At 36.3% G+C, this 21,789-nt stretch overlaps 1 protein-coding gene across 2 annotated transcripts in view; it reads left to right on the top strand.

Moving 5' to 3' along the window:
• The window catches only part of ATAD2B (ATPase family AAA domain containing 2B), a 155,159-nt gene that overhangs the window by 113,783 nt on the left and 19,587 nt on the right, over positions 1-21,789 (top strand). Inside the window, exons 20-22 of one of the 2 annotated variants that reach the window (XM_047744659.1) lie at positions 3,867-4,002; positions 6,473-6,669; positions 10,206-10,365. In XM_047744659.1, the coding sequence (XP_047600615.1) occupies positions 3,867-4,002; positions 6,473-6,669; positions 10,206-10,365 (493 nt within the window). The remainder of the gene's footprint in view (positions 1-3,866; positions 4,003-6,472; positions 6,670-10,205; positions 10,366-21,789) is intronic. The other variant, XM_047744658.1, reaches the window with a different exon arrangement.

The following is a 21,789-nucleotide window of genomic DNA, read 5'->3' as shown; positions in this document are numbered from 1 at the left end:
CAAAAGAAGTGAAAGCAGCGATTCAAACAGGTATTTGTATACCCATGTTCATAGCTGCATTATTCACAATAGCCAAAAGGTAGAAACATACAAATGTCCATCAGCAGATAGCTGGATAAAAAAAATGTGGCATATGCGTACAGTATAACATTTTTAGCTTTAAAATGGAAGGGAATTTTAACACAGGCTACAGCGTAGATAAACCTTGAAGACATCATGCTAAGTGAAATAGGCCTGTCACTATGGACAAATACGTGATTCCTCTTCTAAAAAGTTCCTAGAGTAGTCATATTCATAGAGATAGAAAGTAGAATGGTGATTGTCAGGGGCTGGGGAAAGGGAGAGTAGGGGTATCAGTATTTACTGAATACAGTATTTCACTTGGGGAGGATGAAAAAGTTTTGGAGTTCGATGGTATGATGGTTGCATAACAATGCGAATATATTTATTTATTTATTTATTTATTTATTTATTTATTTAAAGATTTTATTTATTTATTTGACAGAGAGAGATCACAAGTAGACAGAGAGGCAGGCAGAGAGAGAGAGAGGGAAGCAGGCTCCCTGCTGAGCAGAGAGCCCGATGCGGGACTCGATCCCAGGACCCTGAGATCATGACCTGAGCCGAAGGCAGCAGCTTAACCCACTGAGCCACCCAGGCGCCCCAATGCGAATATATTTAATGGTACAGGCTGTATAATTAAAAATGATAAAAATGGCAAATTTTATGTTATGACTATTTTACCACAATTAAGGTAAAAAAGACTATAGTTAAGATTTAAATAGACATTTCACCGAAGAGTATGTATTCTCTTGGGCTAATAAAGCATGGGAAAATATTATTAATATCATTAGTCATTCAGGAATGGGATACCACTGCACAACTACTAGACAGTATTGAGTGTTGGCAAAGGATGTTAGAGAAAGTGGAGGCCTTATACACTGGTGGTGGAATTTTAAAACATGTAGTCATTTTTAATTGGCAGTTCTTAAGATGGAAGTCATAAACTTATGATATGACTCAGCATTTCCACTCCTAGGTAACTACAGAAGAGAAATATGTTCATACAAAGACTTGAATTCAAATGTTCCTACTACCATTATTCATAATAGTGGAAACAGCCCATTATTCATTCACTGGTGATTGGGGAAACCAAACATTTATATATACACACAGTGAAATACTGTTCAGCATTAAATGGAATGAACTGATAACGTTCTACAGTGTGGATGAGCTTCAGTATATTATGCTAAGTGAGAGAAGCTAGAGAACAGACTATATGATACAGTTCTAGAAAAGGCACATCCCTAGAGACAGTTAAATCAGTGGTTATTGGGTGGGGAGTGTGAGTAGGGATTGATGGGCATGAGGGTGATCTTTGGAGATAATGGAAATGTTTTAAAACTGACTTGTGATGGTTGCACAACTGAATTAATTTACTAAAAATCATTGAAATTAAAGTTTAATAAGGGGTTTTAGAAGGTATGCTTGCATGTATCTGGGAAGGTCAGAGAAAGCATCATCCAGAAAGCATTGGCTTGAGTGGAGGGTTAAAAACAGGGTTAGAGGGGCACCTGGGTGGCTCAGTGGGTTAAAGCCTCTGCCTTTGGCTCAGGTCATGATCCAGGGTCCTGGGATCAAGCCCCGCATTGCATCGGGCTCTCTGTTTGGCGGGGAGCCTGCTTCCCCCTCTCTCTCTGCTTCCCTCTCTGCCTGCTTGTGATCTCTGTCTGTCAAATAAATAAATAAAATCTTTAAAAAAAAAAAAAAACAAGGTTAGGAAAGAGTGGATAGCACATATAGAGATCATTGTGAACCAGTGTGAGAAAGCATGATTTCAGGGAGTTATCTGAGGCTTCTTGTCTAGTTGCAGCATGAAATTTGAGGCTGGGACTCTCAGAAGATAAAGCTAGGAGTAAATTTAAAGTGAAATGAGCCTACTTGTAAAGTGATGGATCTAAGCTATTGGTAATAACCTGGCAAGAGTTTTAGAGTATTACCACAGACTTACTCTTGGTATGCTTTTGTATTCACAAAGTTTAACACAGTGTTGAAAAATGATCAGAAGAGAGAATATTTAAAACTGAGATGAAATGTTTTGCTACTCTTGAACAAAATCCTGGTACTTCTAGGGTATTGCATTCTATTTATTTTTCAAGACCCAGTTAATGTTAACTATTTCTGCTGTATCTCATCTAATGCCTCTTCACCCCTACCTCTTGCAGAGTCTCTTCTGTTTCTCAACAAGTGTTAGGACACTTCTGGTGTGGTACCATAATGCTTTCTTGTGAAACTTTTAAGATCCTTGACAGCAGGAAGTAATTGTATTTCCTTCAAGTTAGTAATGGCAGGATTTGGCATTATGTTTAGCACACCATGGGCATTCAGCGGTAAATTTGCTTTGCAGAGCTTTTGAGGAAGGACCAGTGAAGCATAGATCAAAGGGTTGGGGGGAATTTTACATGAAAGTAGTCTACAAAAAAAATATTGGAAGGGCACATGGTGAAATTTTATAAATTCTTAAAAGGATTTGGCTTCGTGTTGAGGTAAATAGTTCCCTATCCAAATTTTGAATTCTACTTTTCATTGTTTCTTTTCCGTGTTAGAATTTTAGAGTTGGAAAAGGCCTTTAGAAATTACGTAATGTAGGGTTTTTTTAAAATTTACTTTGTGATCTTTAGCCAATTACATAAACCTTTCCAAGTTTAAGTTTTCTCAAGTATAAAATGAAGGACTCCTAATATACTTCATTGTTCTAAAGATTGAAATATTTAGAAATTTTTAGTCTTCAATTCAGTAAGTACTTAGACATAACAAAGAATGAATTATCTAATGTTTATCATAAATGTGTGACTAAATTTGGGCTAGGATCAAATGTTTCAAACTTTGATCCAGTGTTTTCTCATTGTCTCATAGTTGGTTCTTCTTTCTATATTAGTGACCTTTTCCCATTTTCATTTGCAGTTGCCATTTTGATCTAGGGGAAGGAAATTGCAAACTTTACTCATTCATTCCATGCTAATTACACATTAGTATGTCCCAGTCATTGTGGTAGCTGTAGGAAAATGGATGAATAAGGGATAGTCCCTGTTCTCAGGGAGTTTGGTGTCTAGAAGTGGAATATAGACCTTCTAGGAAAACATAAAAATTGAAGTGTGTAGAATTAATGTGGATGATGTGGAGGTTTTAAGCAGCCTGTCTTGCAAGGGGGACATCTGGGGTCAAAGGCTCTATAGAGGAGGTAAACAAAGGAGAGCTATGTAAAACCAGTGCGAGGAATTGAGGGATGTGAGAATGACTGGCTTAATATTGCTTGGGAGTTTTGTGTGGAAGGTGGTGTTACTGTGGAGCGTTCTGGGGAGAAACTGAAGGTTTAGTTTATTTGCAGTGAAACCAGGATTCCGGAAGATGCAGTGGAATAGACTTGGGATGAAAAGAGCCCAGGAAAGGAAATCACTGAATAGGAAGTACACAGAAATAATGTACAAGAAGGCGGTGTTGTTAGCATCCTTCCAGCTCTCTAGTGTAGATTCTAGGTCATTACTTTCTAGCTCTTATGCAAGAAGTCCTTTGAAATTTGCCATCTATTATAATTGGTTATCCTTTCTGCTATTATTTGTTGACTCTTCCAGAGATAGTATAATGTATTAATAACTTGGGCAACTGGTCATTCTCCCATTACGGATTAGACAATGAGGTTGAATCTCTCAACAGCATAGCCTTAGGACTAGGTTAACTAACCCCACGTGAACCCCACATGAATAAAAATTAAAGATTGTACTGGAAGTTGAAGAAATTGTAGTTTGGTATAATAAGTATACTTTTAATTCTCTACATATTTAATGTCTTTGTGTGTATGTGTGTAGGTTAAATGTATCTTTAGAATACAGTATGAAGAGGTCTTGTATATTCAAAGGCCTATTGAAGAAGACAGAAGAAAATTTTTCCAAGAATTGATTCTCAATCAGGCATCAATGGCTCCACCACGGAGGAAACACACTGGTAAAGTTCCCAAAGCCTTTAGGGAAATGGGGGAATGGGGTGGGGAGTGGAATTAAGAAATGCCCTTTCTGGGCACCTGCGTGACTCAGTTGGTTAAGCAACTGCCTTCAGCTCAGGTCATTATCCCGTAGTCCTGAGTTTGAGTCCCACATCAGGTTCCCCCTGCTCTCCAGAGAGCCTGCTTCTACTCTCCCTCTGCCTGCCACTCCACCTGTGCTCTCTCTCTCTCTCTCACTCTGTCAAATAAATAAAATCTTTTTAAAAAATGCCCTTTCTTTGTGAAGTGTGTAAACCTGGCGATTCACAGACCTGTACCCCTGGGGATTAAAATATATTATATGTTTATTAAAAATAAAATAAAATTTAAAAAAAAAGAAAAGAGAAAAAAATGCCCTTTCTTGTCACTTTAAAAAAAAAAATTTCTTGTGGAAGTAAAGTCAGTTTTTTAGATTCTTCTCTTTAGATGGACACATTTTCTTTGGATGGAAATTTCTCTTTAGATGGAAAGGTAATTGTGTTTACCTGACTTGAGATTGTGAAGTACAGCCTCATAGTTACAGCTTTACTAACAGGCGACTGTTAATGAAGTCTTCTTATCATTTCAGTTCAGATGCTCTGGTAGATTTCACATTCTGAGGCTCAAAAAGTCTTCAATTCTGTTCTGTTTTAGTTAGTTTAAGTACAGAGGACTTGAACAATAATTTTGAGAACACTGGGTGGTGTGCTGATTACTTTGTGGGTCAAGGTAGGTGTGATGGGTCAAGAGATGATCAGAATGTTTGCCTTTTCTGGTTTATTTATTTTTCACATTTTTATTGAGTACCTATTCTCTTAGGTATCTTATGGTAGGAACTTGGAAACCCATCATGACTTTAAGTATTAGAATTTTCTTGGATTTGGCTTAGTAGCATAATATTTCAAATTTCAGCCCCTTGACTTAAGTGAGGAATGCATTCTAAGTCGCTTAAGAAACTCTTTCTAGTCTTAAAAATGTATAAAAGATGAGATCTTCTTTGTAATCTTTCAGCCTCTTCTTGAAAATAGCAATCCTGTTACAAGTTTTTAAGTGTCTTTGCCATCATTCTATCTTTATGTTTCTCATGTAGTTGTTGGAGGATATTAAATACATTTCTACCCCTTCCAAGTCCTTGCTTTTCTGAATTCTACTTCTGTTTTTTATTGATTATCTTATCCAACGTGTCAGTCATTTAATTGTTCTTTAGTGACTCATTTCCACATTTTCTCAGAGTTCTAAAAATGAGCATCTATCAAATGGCTGTAGTTGTGGGTTTTTTCCCCCCTAGAAACCTTGGGAAATTAAATATGGAAGTTATACCTTCTGATTATTGGTTGTTCCCTCCCGTTAATCTAAATAAGTTTTCAAAATATTTCATTATGAAAATGATTCATTTTATCTTGCATATTCCAGATACATTTTAGTCTCATTCATAGATTGAATTTTCTGTGTTAAAGATTAACATAATTCTTTTTCTTTTTGAGTTGCTTCTATTTACTTTCATTTTTCATCTTAGGGGCTATTTAGAAATCAGCCATAATCCTTAAAAGTTTAATCCTGAAATTCAGTGTGATACTGGGAAAGTCTTTTAAGGAATTAGGGAATAATGTGTTTAGGAAAGTTACTTTACTTTTTGAGATTTTTGTTTGTTTGTTTTAGGTAGATAGTGAATATTAGAGATTTTATATATAGCACTGTAGACTGGATTTTCTATCTTATTCATATTTTTGGGATTCTTCCTCTAGTCCCTCCCCCTTTTTTTTTGAGGGAAAGAGAGGGTAGGGAGGGGCAGAGAGAGAGGGAGAGTCTTGAGCAGGTTCCACTGCGCAGCACAGAGCCCCACACAGGGCTCGATCTCATGATCCTGAGATAGGAGCTAAGCTGAAGTCAAGAGTCAGGTAAACGACTGAGCCATCCAAGTGCCCCCAGTTTGTAATTTTTTTTTTTTTGTTCCCTGCACAGGTACATGCCATTCACTACCCCTACTATGTTGTACTAAGAATATGAATAGAGGACTTGTCTAAAATTAGAACTTTTGGGAGGGGGAAGGACCAGAGAATGGTTACTTGCCTATTTCACTCTCATGCAAATAAGGCAACCCCATTTTGAGAAGAGGGTTTTTAAACAACATTGACTTTAAACAAATCAGCATATAGTTCTTCACCTAAAGATATTTTTGTTGATTTGAAATATTTCTAGTAAGTTTTATGTAAATCATATTTCAAAATCAAATTATTTAAAATCATATATATCATTTGCCATTTAAAGGAGTGCTACTATGAATTGTTTTATTAAATCTATTCTCTAATGTACTGTTACTTTCCATTCACGTTTTTACTTACTGGCTTTACAGGTGGTTTGTATGTACTTGGAATTCATTTTGAGTGAATGACAGAAAAATAATTGCTGTCCTGGATCTGTTGGAATCTTAACATTTTCTTCTATTTTCTTTAGGTCTTTGTGCTATGGAAGTGCTTCCCCTTGCACTACCTTCTCCACCTCGTCAATTATCAGAATCAGAAAAAAACCGAATGGAGGACCAGGAGGAAAATACTTTAAGAGAGTTGCGGTTGTTTCTCAGGGATGTAACCAAGAGGCTGGCCACAGATAAACGCTTTAACATCTTCAGCAAACCGGTGGATATTGAAGAGGTCTTGTTTCAGTAGTGTGCAAACAGTGAAGTTGAACTGGCTAAAAGAAAAAAATGTTGACATCTTTTTTTGGAAGGAAAAAAAACAAAGGCATGGATGAATATTACCCCTAGCCTGTAAAATTTTAATCCATGTGATAACTACCGATGTCATCAGCAAAAATCTGGTGACTTTTGGATGAAAATAGTGACCAATTTGTATGTCCTCTTAATTAGTATTGATCTTTGTGATCTCTCTCTCTTCAGTTTAAGAAGAGGATTAAAAGTTACTTTAGTGAAATGTCCATACTAGACTATTTTTATTCCAGGATAAATCTTGCTCTTAAAAAGTATATTGGTGTTAACCAACCAATACCAATTAATTTTGGCATTTTCCAAATTATGTATACTTTAGCGAAAGTGGTGGCAAAGAAACCTGAAATTTATCTTTCATATTTTGGAAATGCCTGTGACTAAAAGATGCTGTTTGAAGTTAAGTATATCCTATGTAACTAAAATTGTTTTTCCCTGCAAGGATTTTTCTCTGCTCCCAGTGGAAAATTTCTCACTTTTTATGTGTATTGTTTTGTGTCCTTGTGGGAGCATGGTTTGTGATGATAAGAAAAGAAATTTTCCATTTGGAATCTACTATAATACTGTAGATGAAAATTTTTTTGTTTTGTTTTGTTTTTGTTTTTGTTTTTTTATCCTGGGATAATGTAGTGTGTGGATGAACACAATACAGTCTTTACTGACCTTCTTCTTATAGTTCAGACTCCATGTTTGAACAGCTTTGGTGTTGTTGGTTTTAAGTTTTTTCTTCCATCTTTTTTTTTAATTTGAATTATGAAATGATTCATAGTTTAATGTTGTGTCCTTGTTGTGAAATCTGTGCTTTGGACCTGAGCAGATTCCTTTGGAATCATTACGTCATCTATGACCGGAAAGAATAAGCTAGCATGATGGGTTTTTTCCCCTCTGAAAGTAGCTATTTTTCCATTTTTGGTTTTTGTTTTTTGGAGTAAAGGGACTGTCTGTAACTTTATTTGTATATTTTTATTTATCCACAATACATAGTTTTATCCATTGATCCTTTTAACAACCTCACAAGGTCATTATTATTCTTATGTTGCAGCTCAGGAAACTGAGGCTCCTAGGCAAGCGACATAGCCAAGACTGAAAGATTTTTTGAAATTCAAAGTCCACATTCCTTACATTATATCACAGCTATACCTTAAATCTTTTTCTACTGAAAAGACAGGAATTGCCTAATTTGCTTTAGCAATTAATACATAACATTTTACATTTTTGGAACATTTTTTTCCCCTCTTAGTGTTACCAGATAATCTTAAAACTGTCAGACTACTTTAAAGATTATTTTAGATGTTTATTTTTATTTGAAATTGGGTATGGGTCTCTGACACTTAAATTTTTTTTTTTTTAAGATTTTATTTATTTATTTGACAGAGAGACAGTGAGAGAGGGAACACAAGCAGGGTGAGTGGAAGAGAGAGGAGAAGGCCCCCCCCTGCCAAGCTGGGAGCCTGATGCAGGGCTTGATCCCAAGATCCTGGGATCATGACCTGAGCTGAAGGTAGAAGCTTAACGACTGAGCCACGCAGGTGCCCCTCTGACACTTAATTGATAAGGGCTTGACTTCAAGTCAACCTACTCTACTGGGAGTGAACCAGTTTTGCCCTTCCCCCAGAGAACTCTCTTTCATTCTAAACAGAAGAAATGATCAGATTTCAAATGCCATCTGTGGTAGAATAAAAGTTTTATAAAGGGTGGTAAGGCATTGGAAGGGAATAGAAAATGTTGATTAGATAAAACTTTTATTCAAGGGTTATGTTTTCTTATTTTCTGTTTTATTCTTTTTTTAATGTTCATCCTGCTACTGGTTCTTTGCTCTTAAAGCTGAAAACAGAGGTCTCTCTGAAGCATGAGGGGAAAACAAGATAACTTTTTTTTTTTTAACATTTTATTTATTTGAAAAAGAGAGAGCAGGGATAGGGGGTGAGGGAGGGAAAGGGTAAAGGGAGAGGGAGAAGCAGACTCCCTGCTGAGCAGGGAGCTGGACTCAGGCTCATCCCAGGACGCCTAGATCATGACCTGATCCAAAGGCAGATGCTTAACCAACTGAGCCATCCAGGTGCCACACAAGATAATATTTAAATAACCTAAAAAATAAAAATTTATATTCAGATAATGAATTTGACATGTCTAAAAACTTTGTGGAATTCCAAAGCAGACTTCAGAGAAAACAGTTTAGAAAATAAACATTGAACTTAAAATTAGATATTGGAGCAAAAATTTTATAATCTTCAGTAATGTAAATTTTTAGAAAATGTGTAATAGAGAGAGAGAAAGTGAGCATGAATGGAGGGGCGGGGCAGAGGGAGAGGGAGAAGCAGATGCTTAACCAACTGAGCCACCCAGGCTCCGCCGATAATATAAATTTTTACAGTGCTTTGCAGTTAATAAACAGTTTCCATATGTACACAAGGCATGCCAAATGCCAGAACCAGGAATCTAATAAATATCTTCTGAGCTCTTATTTGTTCAGTATAGCTTCACTGCCTCCCCTATAAGGAAATTTTCAGCTCCTGGAAATTAAAAAATTTTCACATGCCCACACAGTTACCTAAAAATTTAAAAAAATGTATAAAATATGTATATGTTTGTGTGTGTATTTACAGTGGAGAAAAAGTGACCTTTATTTTCATAGAACAGAAATTATCCTAGCTCCAGAATTTGGTCCTGGATTAATTAGATGTTTCTAAAACTGCTTTTGTATCAAACCTGATTATGTGATTTGAGATTTGCATTGGGGGAGGCAATAGGTAAATAGGTTAGTGGCCGAATGTTACAAAACATTGGGCAAATCCTGACTTACTACCTCCCTATTTTGAGTTATCTTCCAGAAAGTTGGTACATAGAGCACATTTGCTTGCGAATTCATTTATCATTAGGGAAGTCCAAGCAAATTTTTACTAGTCATTGAAGGCAATACTTATTTTTGTTGTATGATTGACTCAGAATGTTTGTAATGACTCCAAAGGAGCAGAAAACACTTTCCATGAAATGATTCACCCTAGAAAATGAGAAAGAAAACATTTTTTTGTTTAAAGATATTAAAGAGATTTACGAGAGAACTTCTTTAGTAATATGAAAAATCTATGTTTCTTAATTTCCTTCAAAAAATTTCTTGAAGTAATATTTGTTGATACTTACTGGATGTTTTTATGAATACGTTTTCTTCTCAGGTAGATCCAAAGGATTGGGGTGAGGGGAAAAAGCTGACAAAATTGGCTTTTATATTTTAAAATGAGAAACATTTCAGTGTTGATTTGGATATGACTTGAAACCGAAGCTTTCATGGAAAGTTGACTTCAAAGTAGTAACTTTAGTAGTATAAATTGTTCTATAACTTTATCCTTATTTGTAATTTTTAAGATATTTAGATTTAATTTTTAAATAACCACATGGTTTTGTGTTTTTCTGAGTAGGTCATATGAAATAGAAGTAATTTTCATTAAAATATCCTCTTTGTTTTAGGTTTCAGATTATCTTGAAGTAATCAAGGAACCAATGGATTTATCAACAGTAATAACTAAAATTGATAAGCATAATTACTTGACTGCTAAGGATTTTCTGAAAGATATTGACCTCATCTGTAGCAATGCTCTAGAGTATAATCCAGATAAGGACCCAGGAGGTAAGGAGGCTCTGGGCAAGATTCACTTTGGTGATCAATAAGATAATTGAAAGTGTAAATACTAAAGCATGCCCATGTTTAGGTAGATAAATTAGTTTTAAGGACATATTATTGTATTTAGAAACTTCTTTATGAGGAACTCATACTTAAATGTAATTATTATTTTATTAAATTAAATAATGGATTTAAATTAGGATTTTATATTGGGTATTCTGTTCAGTGTTTAGTTTTTACTTTTTGTACTTAGATTCTTATTTTGTTCAGGTAGGGTGGAAAACTGAGTAATTGAGAATTGAATGTGAAATTTATTTGTTTAGTAAACAGCAGTGCTGATGAACACTGGGAATTCCAAATTGATGGGAACTCATTATAGGATAAGTTTATATATATATAGTAAAAGACCCCTTTAGGGCGACAGCATGTATTCTGTCGATTGTGGGTATTTTTAATGTTATTTTATTGTTTTGTTCCTAATCCCACCCTGTACTCAAATCTGTAGTCCTAGCTCTTTGAGTACCCTCCAGGAAGGACCTCTAGGAACATATCTGTAGTTAAAACAAGATGAATTGACTTATTCATTGTAACATGAAAGAATATATATCATTTGGAACTATATGGGATTTGAGCTTGTGCTGAGGATTTTGGAGAGGATTTAAGAAATGTCAGGCATTGTAGTAGATTGGATGCTCTTAGGAAGTGGGGGTAATTTTGTGATTAGATATTTTAAGAACCTGAAAGGCAAGAAGAATGGAAGAATGGAGCAAGGCTAAAACTGGGATGGGTAAACAGTCATTCATATTATCCAAGATAGGGTTATATTTGGTTATTTTTGTAGCTAGAACAATGTTCATGCTTTTGTCTATGTTTAGATATGATTGTGGAGTGCTCTTGGTTTTATCTTGATTCATCATGGTCACCAAGTGGCCTTTTCTGATGTTGTGTTCTTAAAATTGTATATGTTTAATATGAGTACACCAAGGCCAGCTGATGGTGCCTGGCCAGTTTCCAGCTGACAGAGACTGTTATTCTTTCACTCTGCTGAGAATTCTGTTTCTTCAACAGGCAATAGATAATTAAGATGCTTTTTACTTCTTTAACATTGATTTAACTTTCAGTTATCTCAAGATAGTTAGAATATAGTTTCTGCCTTGCTTCTGTATTCATGGGCACTTAGGCCACTTGTTAGAATGACCTGGATTTCTCACTTTCACATGAAATTATGTGTTTCTCATCTAAATTTAGACCACAGCATGTCATAGACCCTAATTCCAAGTTTAGAGGCAGAATAACATTTTACATAGCTGTTCTTAAGCTTTGTATTAGGACATTTGCCTCTTGTTTGTTTTTGTTTCTTTTGCTTCGTTTTGACTTTTTATCATATATGTTGTATAGAAAATTTTCTAGAGATTAAAAACAAAGAAGATAATTAAAGTAACTTGTAATTCCATTACCCTGTGTTCTTTCTCTCTCACATACACAGATATATTGTATATGGAATACATACATGCATAATATTTTTACTAAGATGAGAACATAATTTTTGTGAACTTTGTCATTCATGTAGTATTTTGTGAAAAGTTTGAGTTAATACATTTCTGCGACATTATTTTAATCACATAGATGTACTGTTATAACTAATACCCTGTTGTTGGACATACTAGATTTTTTAGTTTTTTTCCTTTGTTATAACACTGATGAATATCTCTGTAGCATAAATTTTTTGCACATTCCTGTTTCCTTAGAATGAATTTTTTTTTTTGCTTAGAATGAATTTCTTAAAGTGGAATTTCTGAATCAAGGAATATATATCTATATCTACATACAGATATAGATACAGATATAGATATCTTCCTTCTAAGGCTTTTAATCTGTACTGTTAAATTTTTCCCACAATTTTTTCTTTTACCAGCAGCATCAGGGCCATTGTTAGCCAATATAACAATTTTGTGTGAGTGAGAGAATCATCTTCTTCTGTGTAGATGGCATCCAGCAACTGGACCACACAGTCTGGATAGAGAAGAATAGGCTGGATGTCAGCTTCATTTAATTTCTTTGCTGGGGCCCTTGGTGAGGGTACAGTCTGCACAAATGTGTATAGTAGCCTTGACCAAAGTATGAAAGTACTTGAGTGCCTACATTGTGTCTTAGTTTTCAAGATACAGAGGTTGTAGGAGGTAATAAGAGCTTGGGCTTTGGATTTATACCTAAGTGTTAGTCCCAGTTCTGCTATTACCTAGTTCATTAACATGATTGAGTTTAGTCCTTCACATTTTAGTATCTCTATCTGCAGAATAGGGATAATTGAAGTATTCTTCTCATTGGGGTGGTTGTATGGGTTAAATGAGAAAGTGTATTAGGTTAAATCTTACGGAACTACCGTTTTCATATGGTTCAACCTAAATATATTAAGCCCTTAGCATAATGCCTAAGACTTGTTAAGTGTTCCATAGAGGTTAGTAGTTCATATTTTTATTTTTGTTATCATCATTAGTTTATTTAAATTGTGCCTTAATTTTTCATAAAGTCGTTGATTAGCGGGTACCTGTGTATTAAATTCCCTGGACCACATTTGGGAAAAAATCTAGGGACTGATAGTGAAAAATAAATTTGAATGGTTAGAGAAAGCCAGTTGAGGTCACTCCAAATTTCCTGCTCATGTTACTTAATTATAACCACATTGGGTTAATCATAAAGGTCAATCTGGTCAATTCAGATTTTTCACCCTATGTTATTTTATTGTAACCACATTGAAATAATACTACTTTTGAGGAAGAAACCATGTTTTTTGGTGCATAATAAGCTTTTCCTATCTGATGCAGTTGTATAATCAAAGAATAAGGCTCTATCTCACAGAGTTGACATGGTACACTTATAACTTTCTTGCTTCACTGTTTTAGATGCAAAGAGTGTGATATAATTCAAAAGCACGATTTTGGCTCTTAGATTATTTCGTATCTTTAAGTTAAGAGGCTTATTTTTTTCTTAGCAGCAGAACCACTTGTTATGTATTAGGAAAACAACCTCAGGGTCCGTTGTGTAACAAGTGAAATTACATGAGTGTTGTATTACTTTTACAAGCTCCCATGAGTATTTGGAAGCTTACAGTGTTCTGTTTTGCAGAACTCTTGGCCATTTGGGAAAAAAACTAGCATATACATAGAAGACAAAAGCCAGTATTTTGAAAGCTATCCATGTTGCCTAAGTGTTTACCCAAATTCTCTCCCTTGAGGATGATGTGGACAGAAATTAAATACGTTAGCCAGAAGGATTTTAACTTGTAGTTCTGAATGTAACTAGTATCTCAGATATTTGACCCTAATTATTATCTTATGGATCTGTATATATTAAGCCATTCCCCATTCTTTGTCTTGTAGACATCACATTCTCTACCCCCCAGTCTCATTCACAAACAGACCATTATTGAGCTCATTTTGCTGAAGGTTCAGACTTAGTCTTGTAGTCTTCTCAGAATCTTCTGTTTTGTACCAGTTAGCTTAGGAATAAAGCTCACAGCTTTACCCTAGCTTTTGGAGCCCTCTGTGGGCTGTGTTTCAGCCAAACCCATTAATATTTTCTATTAGTGTTTGTGAGTACCATGTACTAGTTACTGAACCGGGTGCTTAGAATACAAAGATGATTGTGACAGTCCTTGCCTCTTAACGGTAGAGATACTCAGATGTAATACATGTTGAATAACTGCTCTGTGGCAGACATTATGCTGTGTGTTATGGTATTAGTTTGAGAGCGTTTTCATAACAAAATGCTATAGACTAAAAGAGGCTTGAAGAACAGAAATTAATTTTCTTACAGTTCTGGAGGCTCAAAGTCCTAAATGAAAGTGTCAGCAGGTTTGGTTTTTCTTGAGGCTTCTCCTTGGCTTGCAGATGGCTACCTTCTTGCTGTGCCCTCACGTGGTCATTTTTCTATGTGCACAAACCCTTGGTGTCTCTTTATCCAAATTTCCTCCTCTTATATAAGGACACAGATTGGATTAGGGCCTATTCATACAACCTTATTTTACCTTAATTACTTCTTTAAAGGCTTTACTTATTTTTATTTATTTTTTTAAAGATTTATTTATTTATTAGAGAGAGAGTGCGAGAGCAAGAATGAATGGGAGAGGAACAGAGGGAGAGGGAGAGAAATCCTCAAGCAGAACCCCTCCCCACCCCACCTCGAGCACGGAGCCCATCATGGTGCTCAATCCCAGGACCCTGAGAACGTTACCTGAGCCAAAATCAAGAGTCGGATGCTTAACCGACTGAGCCACCCAGGTGCCCCTGCGATTATAATAGGTTATTAAGGTATAGATATAGCATAGAGGTGGCAATTACAAATTTTGTCTTGAAGTGACCACAGATTATTATAATGCAGTTTTATAAGGTCTCTGTTAGAAATATGTACACAGTGTGAATAGAGCACAGAGGAGAAGACACTACCCAGAAATGACTAAGGTTAGGAAGGGCATTCATTCCAGGCTGAGAGAAGTAGTGTACAAAATTATAAAAAGAAAGTGAATGTGGCTGGAGAATAGGGTGGGATAGTGTGGAATAGGGTGTAAGAGTGAATGGAAATGAATTGATTCCCCTTCTCACCAAGTCTCCATTTACTGAGCACCCATGTATGAGATATTCTCTTACGGATAAATTGTGGTCCGTGCTGGAAACGTACAGCTCTGGCCTGGAAGATGCCTAAAGCCTATGTAGTAGGCTTAGTGAGATTGAACACAGAGAGCTTAGTGACAGATTGATTAGACGTGACTGACAGAACTCAAAAATGACTTCTGAGTTTGTGGTCTGAGTGGTTAAGGACTATGAGAAGGAAACCAGTGGAGGAAGAGGTTGATGGGCGTTATGCTATATTTAATTTCAGACGTGTTACCATGAGTTAACTTTTGGTGCACTCAGATAAAACAGATATGGCAGAATAGTAGTTGTGTATACAGTTCTGGAGCTTGGGAGACATTTGGGCGAAAAACTTGGTTGGAGTTATCAGCGTGTAGGAGTGAATGAGATCATAGAGGTGGTATATGGGATGAGAAGAGAGAGAAGCCTAGGAGGAATCCTCTCCTAGGAAATTTAGGTCCCATTTCTCAGTTTAGGTTGAGTCTTAACTGTTGAAACTGATGGTACCTTTGTTAAATGTATTGCCCCTCTTGGGAGAGTGTACAGCTTTTTCTTTGTAAACCAGTTTTATTCAGGTGTAAGTTACATAGAGTACATTGTTTTTTAAAACTACATGTATCTTTTAAAATCCACTTACCCTTCAAGGAATATTAAAAGCTACATTCATGAAAGGTTTTTTTTTTTTTCCATGTCCTTCCAGTTATAAGTAATCCCTTCATCTTGGAATCATAGCACTGTGTAACTTTTCTGAGACACTTTTTACCTACCTCTCCACCACCTGCTCCCTCGGCCCAAGGTGGTTACTTGTTCACATATCCTTATACCTTGTGTTCACCTCTAAGCTGATTGGGAACAGGATCTGTACAGGTGTATGTATGGAGCATGTTTTTAATAAATGTGGCCAGTGAGTAAATTTCATCAGTTGTTCTCTTGTTAGGTACTAACTGAAGGAGTTTCAAATTATATAGAAATTATAAAGTGGAGACATGATAACATAATGGAGATATGAGCCAGTAAATACATGAAATATCTTTTTTATGAAATAATTTGGGATGAAAAATTATCCCACAAAAATTAGTTTTGCTTAAAATGTTAATCTTTCTTAATAATTTTATGGGAAAAGAACAGCTAATGTACTTCTGTTGCCAAAATATAAAAGATACACTGATGCATTGATAATAGTTACTACATTCATAAAGGCAGTAATTCTTTTTTTAAATTTTATTTTATTTTATTTAAATTCAGTTAATTAACATATGGTATATTATTAGTTTCAGAGGTAGAGGTCAGTGATTCATCAATTGTATATAACACCCAGCGCTCATTATATGCTGATCACAGTTACCCTATCCCCCCACCCGCCTCTCCTTCAACAGCCCTCAGTTTGTTTCCTATAGTTAAGAGTTTCTTATGGTTTGTATCCTTCTCTGATTTCATCTTATTTTATTTTCCCTCCCTTCCCCTCTATGCTCCTCTATTTTGTTTCTTAAAATTCACATGTGAGTGAAGTCATATGATAGTTGTCTTTCTCTGATTGACTTACTTTGCATTATACTTACTAGCATTATACCCTCTATACTAACATTATACACTTTAGTTCTATGCATGGTAGAATGGTAAGATTTCTTTCTTTCTTTCTTTTTTTTTTGATACTGAGTAATATTCTATTTTACACACACACACACACACACACACACACACACCCCACATTTTCTTTTCTTTATCCATTCATCTATTGATAGACGTCTGGGCTCTTTCCACAGTTTGGCTGTTGTGGACATTGCTGCAACAAGCATTGGGGGGCAGGTGCCCCTTCAAATCACTGTGTTTGTAGCCTTTGGATAAATAGTAGTACAGTTCCCCGGTCATAGAGTAGTTCTGTTTTTAACTTTTTAGGGAACCTCCATATTGTTTTCCAGAGTGCCTGTACCAGCTTGCATTCCCACCAACAGTGTAAGAGGGTTTCCCTTTCTCTGCATCCTTGCCAACATCTCTTATTTCCTGACTTGTTATTTTAGCTATTCTGACTGGTGTGAGGTGGTATCTCATTGAAGTTTTTGGGTTTTTTTTTTTTAAAGATTTTATTTATTTATTTGACAGAGAGAGAGAGGGAGAGATCACAAGTAGGCAGAGAGGCAGGCAGAGAGAGAGGGGGAAGCAGGCTCCCTGCTGAACAGAGAGCCCGATGCGGGGCTCGATCCCAGGACCCTGGGTTCATGACCTGACTGGAAGGCAGATTTTAACCCACTGAGCCACCCAGGCACCCCCTCATTGAGGTTTTGATTTGTATTTCCCTGATGCTGAGTGATGTTGAGCATTTTTTCATGTGTCTGTTGGCCATTTGTATGTCTTCTCTGGAAAAATGGCTGTTCATGTCTTCTGCCCATTTCTTGACAGGATTATTTGTTTTTGGGGTGTTGAGAAAAGTAGTAATTCTATTAATTTTCTAGATGCTCATCAGTTTGCCCCCAAAATGCAGGTGGTCCTACCTTTATTTTATAGATATAAGGGGGTTAAGGCTCAGAGTTTATGTACTTAGTGTGCATACCACAAATCTTATATGGCACAACTGAATGGATTGAGTTCTGTCCTCAGAGCCAGTGTGTGTGGTTTTTTGTTGTGCTTATATCACTTTCATATTACATGGATTTTGAGATTCTTAAGATCATAAAGTATGAGACAAAAGAAGTAGTAAATACATAACTACATTTTAAAACAAGGATTTTAAGTCTGATGTCCATGAGAGTCTATAGAACAACATCTGAAACTGTATACATGTATAATTTTTCATTTTCATCACATGCTTATAAGGATCTAAGATTACCCCCTCCCACCTTTAAAAAAAATGAAGTTTGAAGACATGACATCTGTTCTGGTTTTAATGTTCTATAAGCTTATGATTCTTTGCTGTGTATAAACATAGACACAATTCTAAGCTAAGAATGATTAAAAATAATTACAATGATAGGCACATGAAAAATACTATTTCCTCATAAATGCAGATGCTCTTCAGAATAAATTCCGTATTCTTCAGACCAGCGGGACATTTTTATAGTTCTTTTTTTCATTCATGCGTTCATTCCTTCATTCATTCATTCATTTCCCATTTAAGTGTGGATGGAATATGGATGGGAGGTATACATTTAAAAAGAAAGACCACTGAGTTATTTTAGAGTGATAATGTGCCAGATACATGGCTTTATATTTTCACTTATCTCTTTCTTTTTCTTTTTCAAGCTGGGGTAGAAAGCCAGTGGCAGAAAATTGGGGTATCACATGCACCACAAACATTGTATTATCAGCTTGAAAGTATAGCTACTTCTAAGGATGTTGCTTCTAAGGAGCAACTTAAAACTTCTAACAGTAGAGCAGTAGTTTTGAAAAAATAAGGTACATCCTAGTTTGGATTTTTACACAGCGTTTTGGTTTGGTTCTCAAAGAATATTTGAAAGTTATCAGGAAACTTCTGATTTTGTCTATGATGGGGTAAAAGAAACTGAATTTTCCCTCCTACCTGAAACAGTGAAAGAAACTGAACAAAATGTGTGAAAAAACAATTTTGAAGTCATTGGATATCAGGAAATGAAGGATAGTGTTCCCCAAAAGATGAGAAACAAATAAGTTGAGCACTGTAGTTGCTTGGAGAATTTCCAGACTGTGGTACAGGAAGAAAGAGCCTAGGCGGGACCTGGAAGTCTACCTGAATTACAGAGACAGAGCTGGGAATGTAAGGAGGTCAAAGTAGGTGGAGTTCTCAGGGCAGAAAGAAAGCTGCACAGAGAGCACTCTGGAGATCTGCAGAAGATCCTCCTTCTATCTTGAGCTGAACACTGGTGTATACATGGGAGGAAACTGTCGGAGACCAGAGAAAAGAAATACTCCTTGAACTCAAGGAGAGCTGGCAGTAGTGCAGCAAATAGTTAGAGCTAATAAACCAACAAGGAGATAAAATGGGATCAAATATAAGTACGCATCCAAAAGAAGTAAGAGAAAGGAGGAGAAGGGAACAAAGAGCAAATGGAACAAGTGGAAAATAAATAGCAACCTACAAATAATAACATAAGTTACAGTGAAAGTAAATGGTCTATTTTGGCATAGTCTCAGTAGCTTAATTTTGCTTTTGTTTGCCTTCCCTAGAAAAATGTTGCTAAGGCTAATGTCTGGGAAATTACTGTCTGTGTTCTCTTCTAGGAATTTTATGCTTTCAGGTCTCACACTTAAGTCTTTAATTAATGCATTTTGAGTTTGTTTTTGTGTATGATGTAAGAAAGTGGTCCAGTTTCATTTTTGTGCATGTGGCTGTCCAGTTTTCCCAACACCATTTGTTGAAGAGGCTGTCTTTTCCCCATGTATATTCTTGTCACTTTTTTGTCATAGATGAATTGCCCATGTAAGCGTGGGTTTATTTCTGGGTTTTCTATTCTGTTCTGTTGATCCGTGTGTCTGTTTTTGTACCAGTACCACACTGTTTCTATTCTTAGAACTTTGTAGTACATCTTGAAATCTGAAATTGTGTACCTCCAGTTTTGTTTTCTTTTTTCAAAGATTGCTTTGGCTACTTGGGGTTTTTTGTGGTTCAGTATGCATTTTAGTATTCTTTGTTCTAGTTTTGTGAAAAATGTTGTTGGCATTTTGATAGGAATTGGCATTGAACCTGCAGATTGCTTTGAGTAGCATGGACATTTTAACGAAATTAATTTGTCCAATCCATGAACATGTAGTATTTTTCCATCTATTTGTATCACTTTCAGTTTCTTTCTTCAGTGTTTTGTAGTTTCCAGAGTACAGGTCTCTTACTTCTTTGGTTAACTTTATTCCTATGTGTTTTATTCTTTTTGGTGTGATCAAAATGTATACTTTAAATATGTGGAGTTTAATATCTCTAATACATCCTTTTTGTTTTTAGGACTTAGGGAAGAACAGAATGTTAAATAATAAATTCAGATTATACAGTTGTAGTTTTTTGGTCATAGATTCTTGAGACCTATATTCATTTATCTTCATATTTTTATGATATTTCCTTTGGATATTTATTTTTATACATGTCAAAATAAACTCTTTAATTTCTGACATTTTTCCTCCTCCCTCAATTTTTTCTCTAATTTTTTGCATCTTTATAAGTATTACTTCCATTTTCCATGCAAGAAGCTAGAGAGTTATCCTTGATCCATACCTCACCCTGCACTTCATCATCAAGTTGCATTATTGAGAACATATTTCAAGTCTGTAATCTTCTCCTTTTCTCCACCCCCACCCTCGTTCAGTTTGCTCTCCTCTCTCACTAAAAAAAAAAGAGCCTTCTGATTATATTCCCTGTTTTTATTCTTGATCCCTTCAATACAGTTCCCAGGTAATGGCTAGAGATTATCTTCTTTTTTGAAAAAGGTTTTATTTATTTATTTGAGAGAGAGAGAAAGAATGAGCACGTGCACGCACGTGCACGCACCTGAGCAGGGGTGATCAGAGGGAGAGGGACAAGCAGACTCGGTGCTGATGTGGGGCTTGATCCCATGACCCTGAGATTATGACCTGAGCCAAAGTCAAGACATGGTTGATTAACTGACCGAGCTTCCCAGGTGCCCCTAGAGATGAGCTTTTGAAGATCTTAATTTAAATCATGTTACTTCCCTGTTCTGATCTTTTTAGTGACTTTTCATTGCTCTTAGATAAAGTGTGAGTCCTTTAGTCAGATTCCCATTTGTCTCTTGTAATTTTTTTTTATTTTTAAAAGATTTTACTTATTTATTTGACAGAGAGAGAGAGAGACAGTAAGAGGGAACGCAAGCAGCGGGGAGTGGGAGAGAGAGAAACAGGCTTCCTGCTGAGCAGGGAGCCCCGTGCAGGGCTTGATCCCAGGGTCCTGGGATCATGACTTGAGCCGAAGGCAGACACTTTAACAACTGAGCCACCCAGGTGCCCCTCTTTTTTATTTTTTTTTTAATTAAGGTTTTATTTATTTATTTGAGAGAGGGAGGGAAAGAGCAAGCACAAGGGGGATGAGGGGCAGAGGGAGAAGCAGACTCCCTGCTGAACAGGGAGCCTGTTCAGTCAAGGCAGACACTTAACCAACTGAGCCAACCAGGTACCCTATTTATTTGTATTCTAACCACAGAGGCTGCCTTTTAGTTTTTTGAAATCTCTAAGATCTTTTTACTCCAGAACTTTCTCCCATGGTATTTTCTGAACCTACGCTGATTTCCCCCCTACTCTTCAGGTGGCTTCCAGTGCGTGCTTTCAGTCTCAGTTTAAATTCCACTTCTTGGGGCGCCTGGGTGGCTCAGTGGGTTAAAGACTCTGCCTTCGGCTCAGGTCATGATCTCAGGGTCCTGGGATCGAGCCCCGCATCAGGTTCTCTGCTCAGCAGGGAGCCTGCTTCCTCCGCTCTCTCTCTCTCTCTCTCTGCCTGCCTCTCTGCCTACTTGTGATCTCTATCAAATAAATAAATAAAATCTTTAAAAAAAAAAAATCCACTTCTTCACAGAGGCCTTTCCTTACTTGTCCAATTCAGATTTACCCCCACACCAAATACCATGTGGGTTTTCCTCATAGCCATTACTCAAGGTTTTGGGGGATGTGGGAAGGGTGAGGGAAATGTTTATATGTGTGTATGAGAGATTATATGATTAACATCTCTGTCCTATACTAATATGAAAATTTTCTTCGAAGTGGGGACCTCTCTTGTTTATTACCATGTAGCTATTACCTGGCTCAGTCCTGGTACAGTTGCCATTATTTATTGAATGAAGGTTTAGAGAGATGTATTGGAAGGAAATATACCAGTGTTGCCTTTTGAGTGTTA

Source organism: Lutra lutra, chromosome 9, assembly GCF_902655055.1.
Source record: "Lutra lutra chromosome 9, mLutLut1.2, whole genome shotgun sequence".
NCBI classification, from domain to species: Eukaryota; Metazoa; Chordata; class Mammalia; order Carnivora; family Mustelidae; genus Lutra; species Lutra lutra.
The sequence above is the reverse complement of the archived record's forward strand: the minus strand, read 5'-3'. Positions and strand labels throughout refer to the sequence as shown.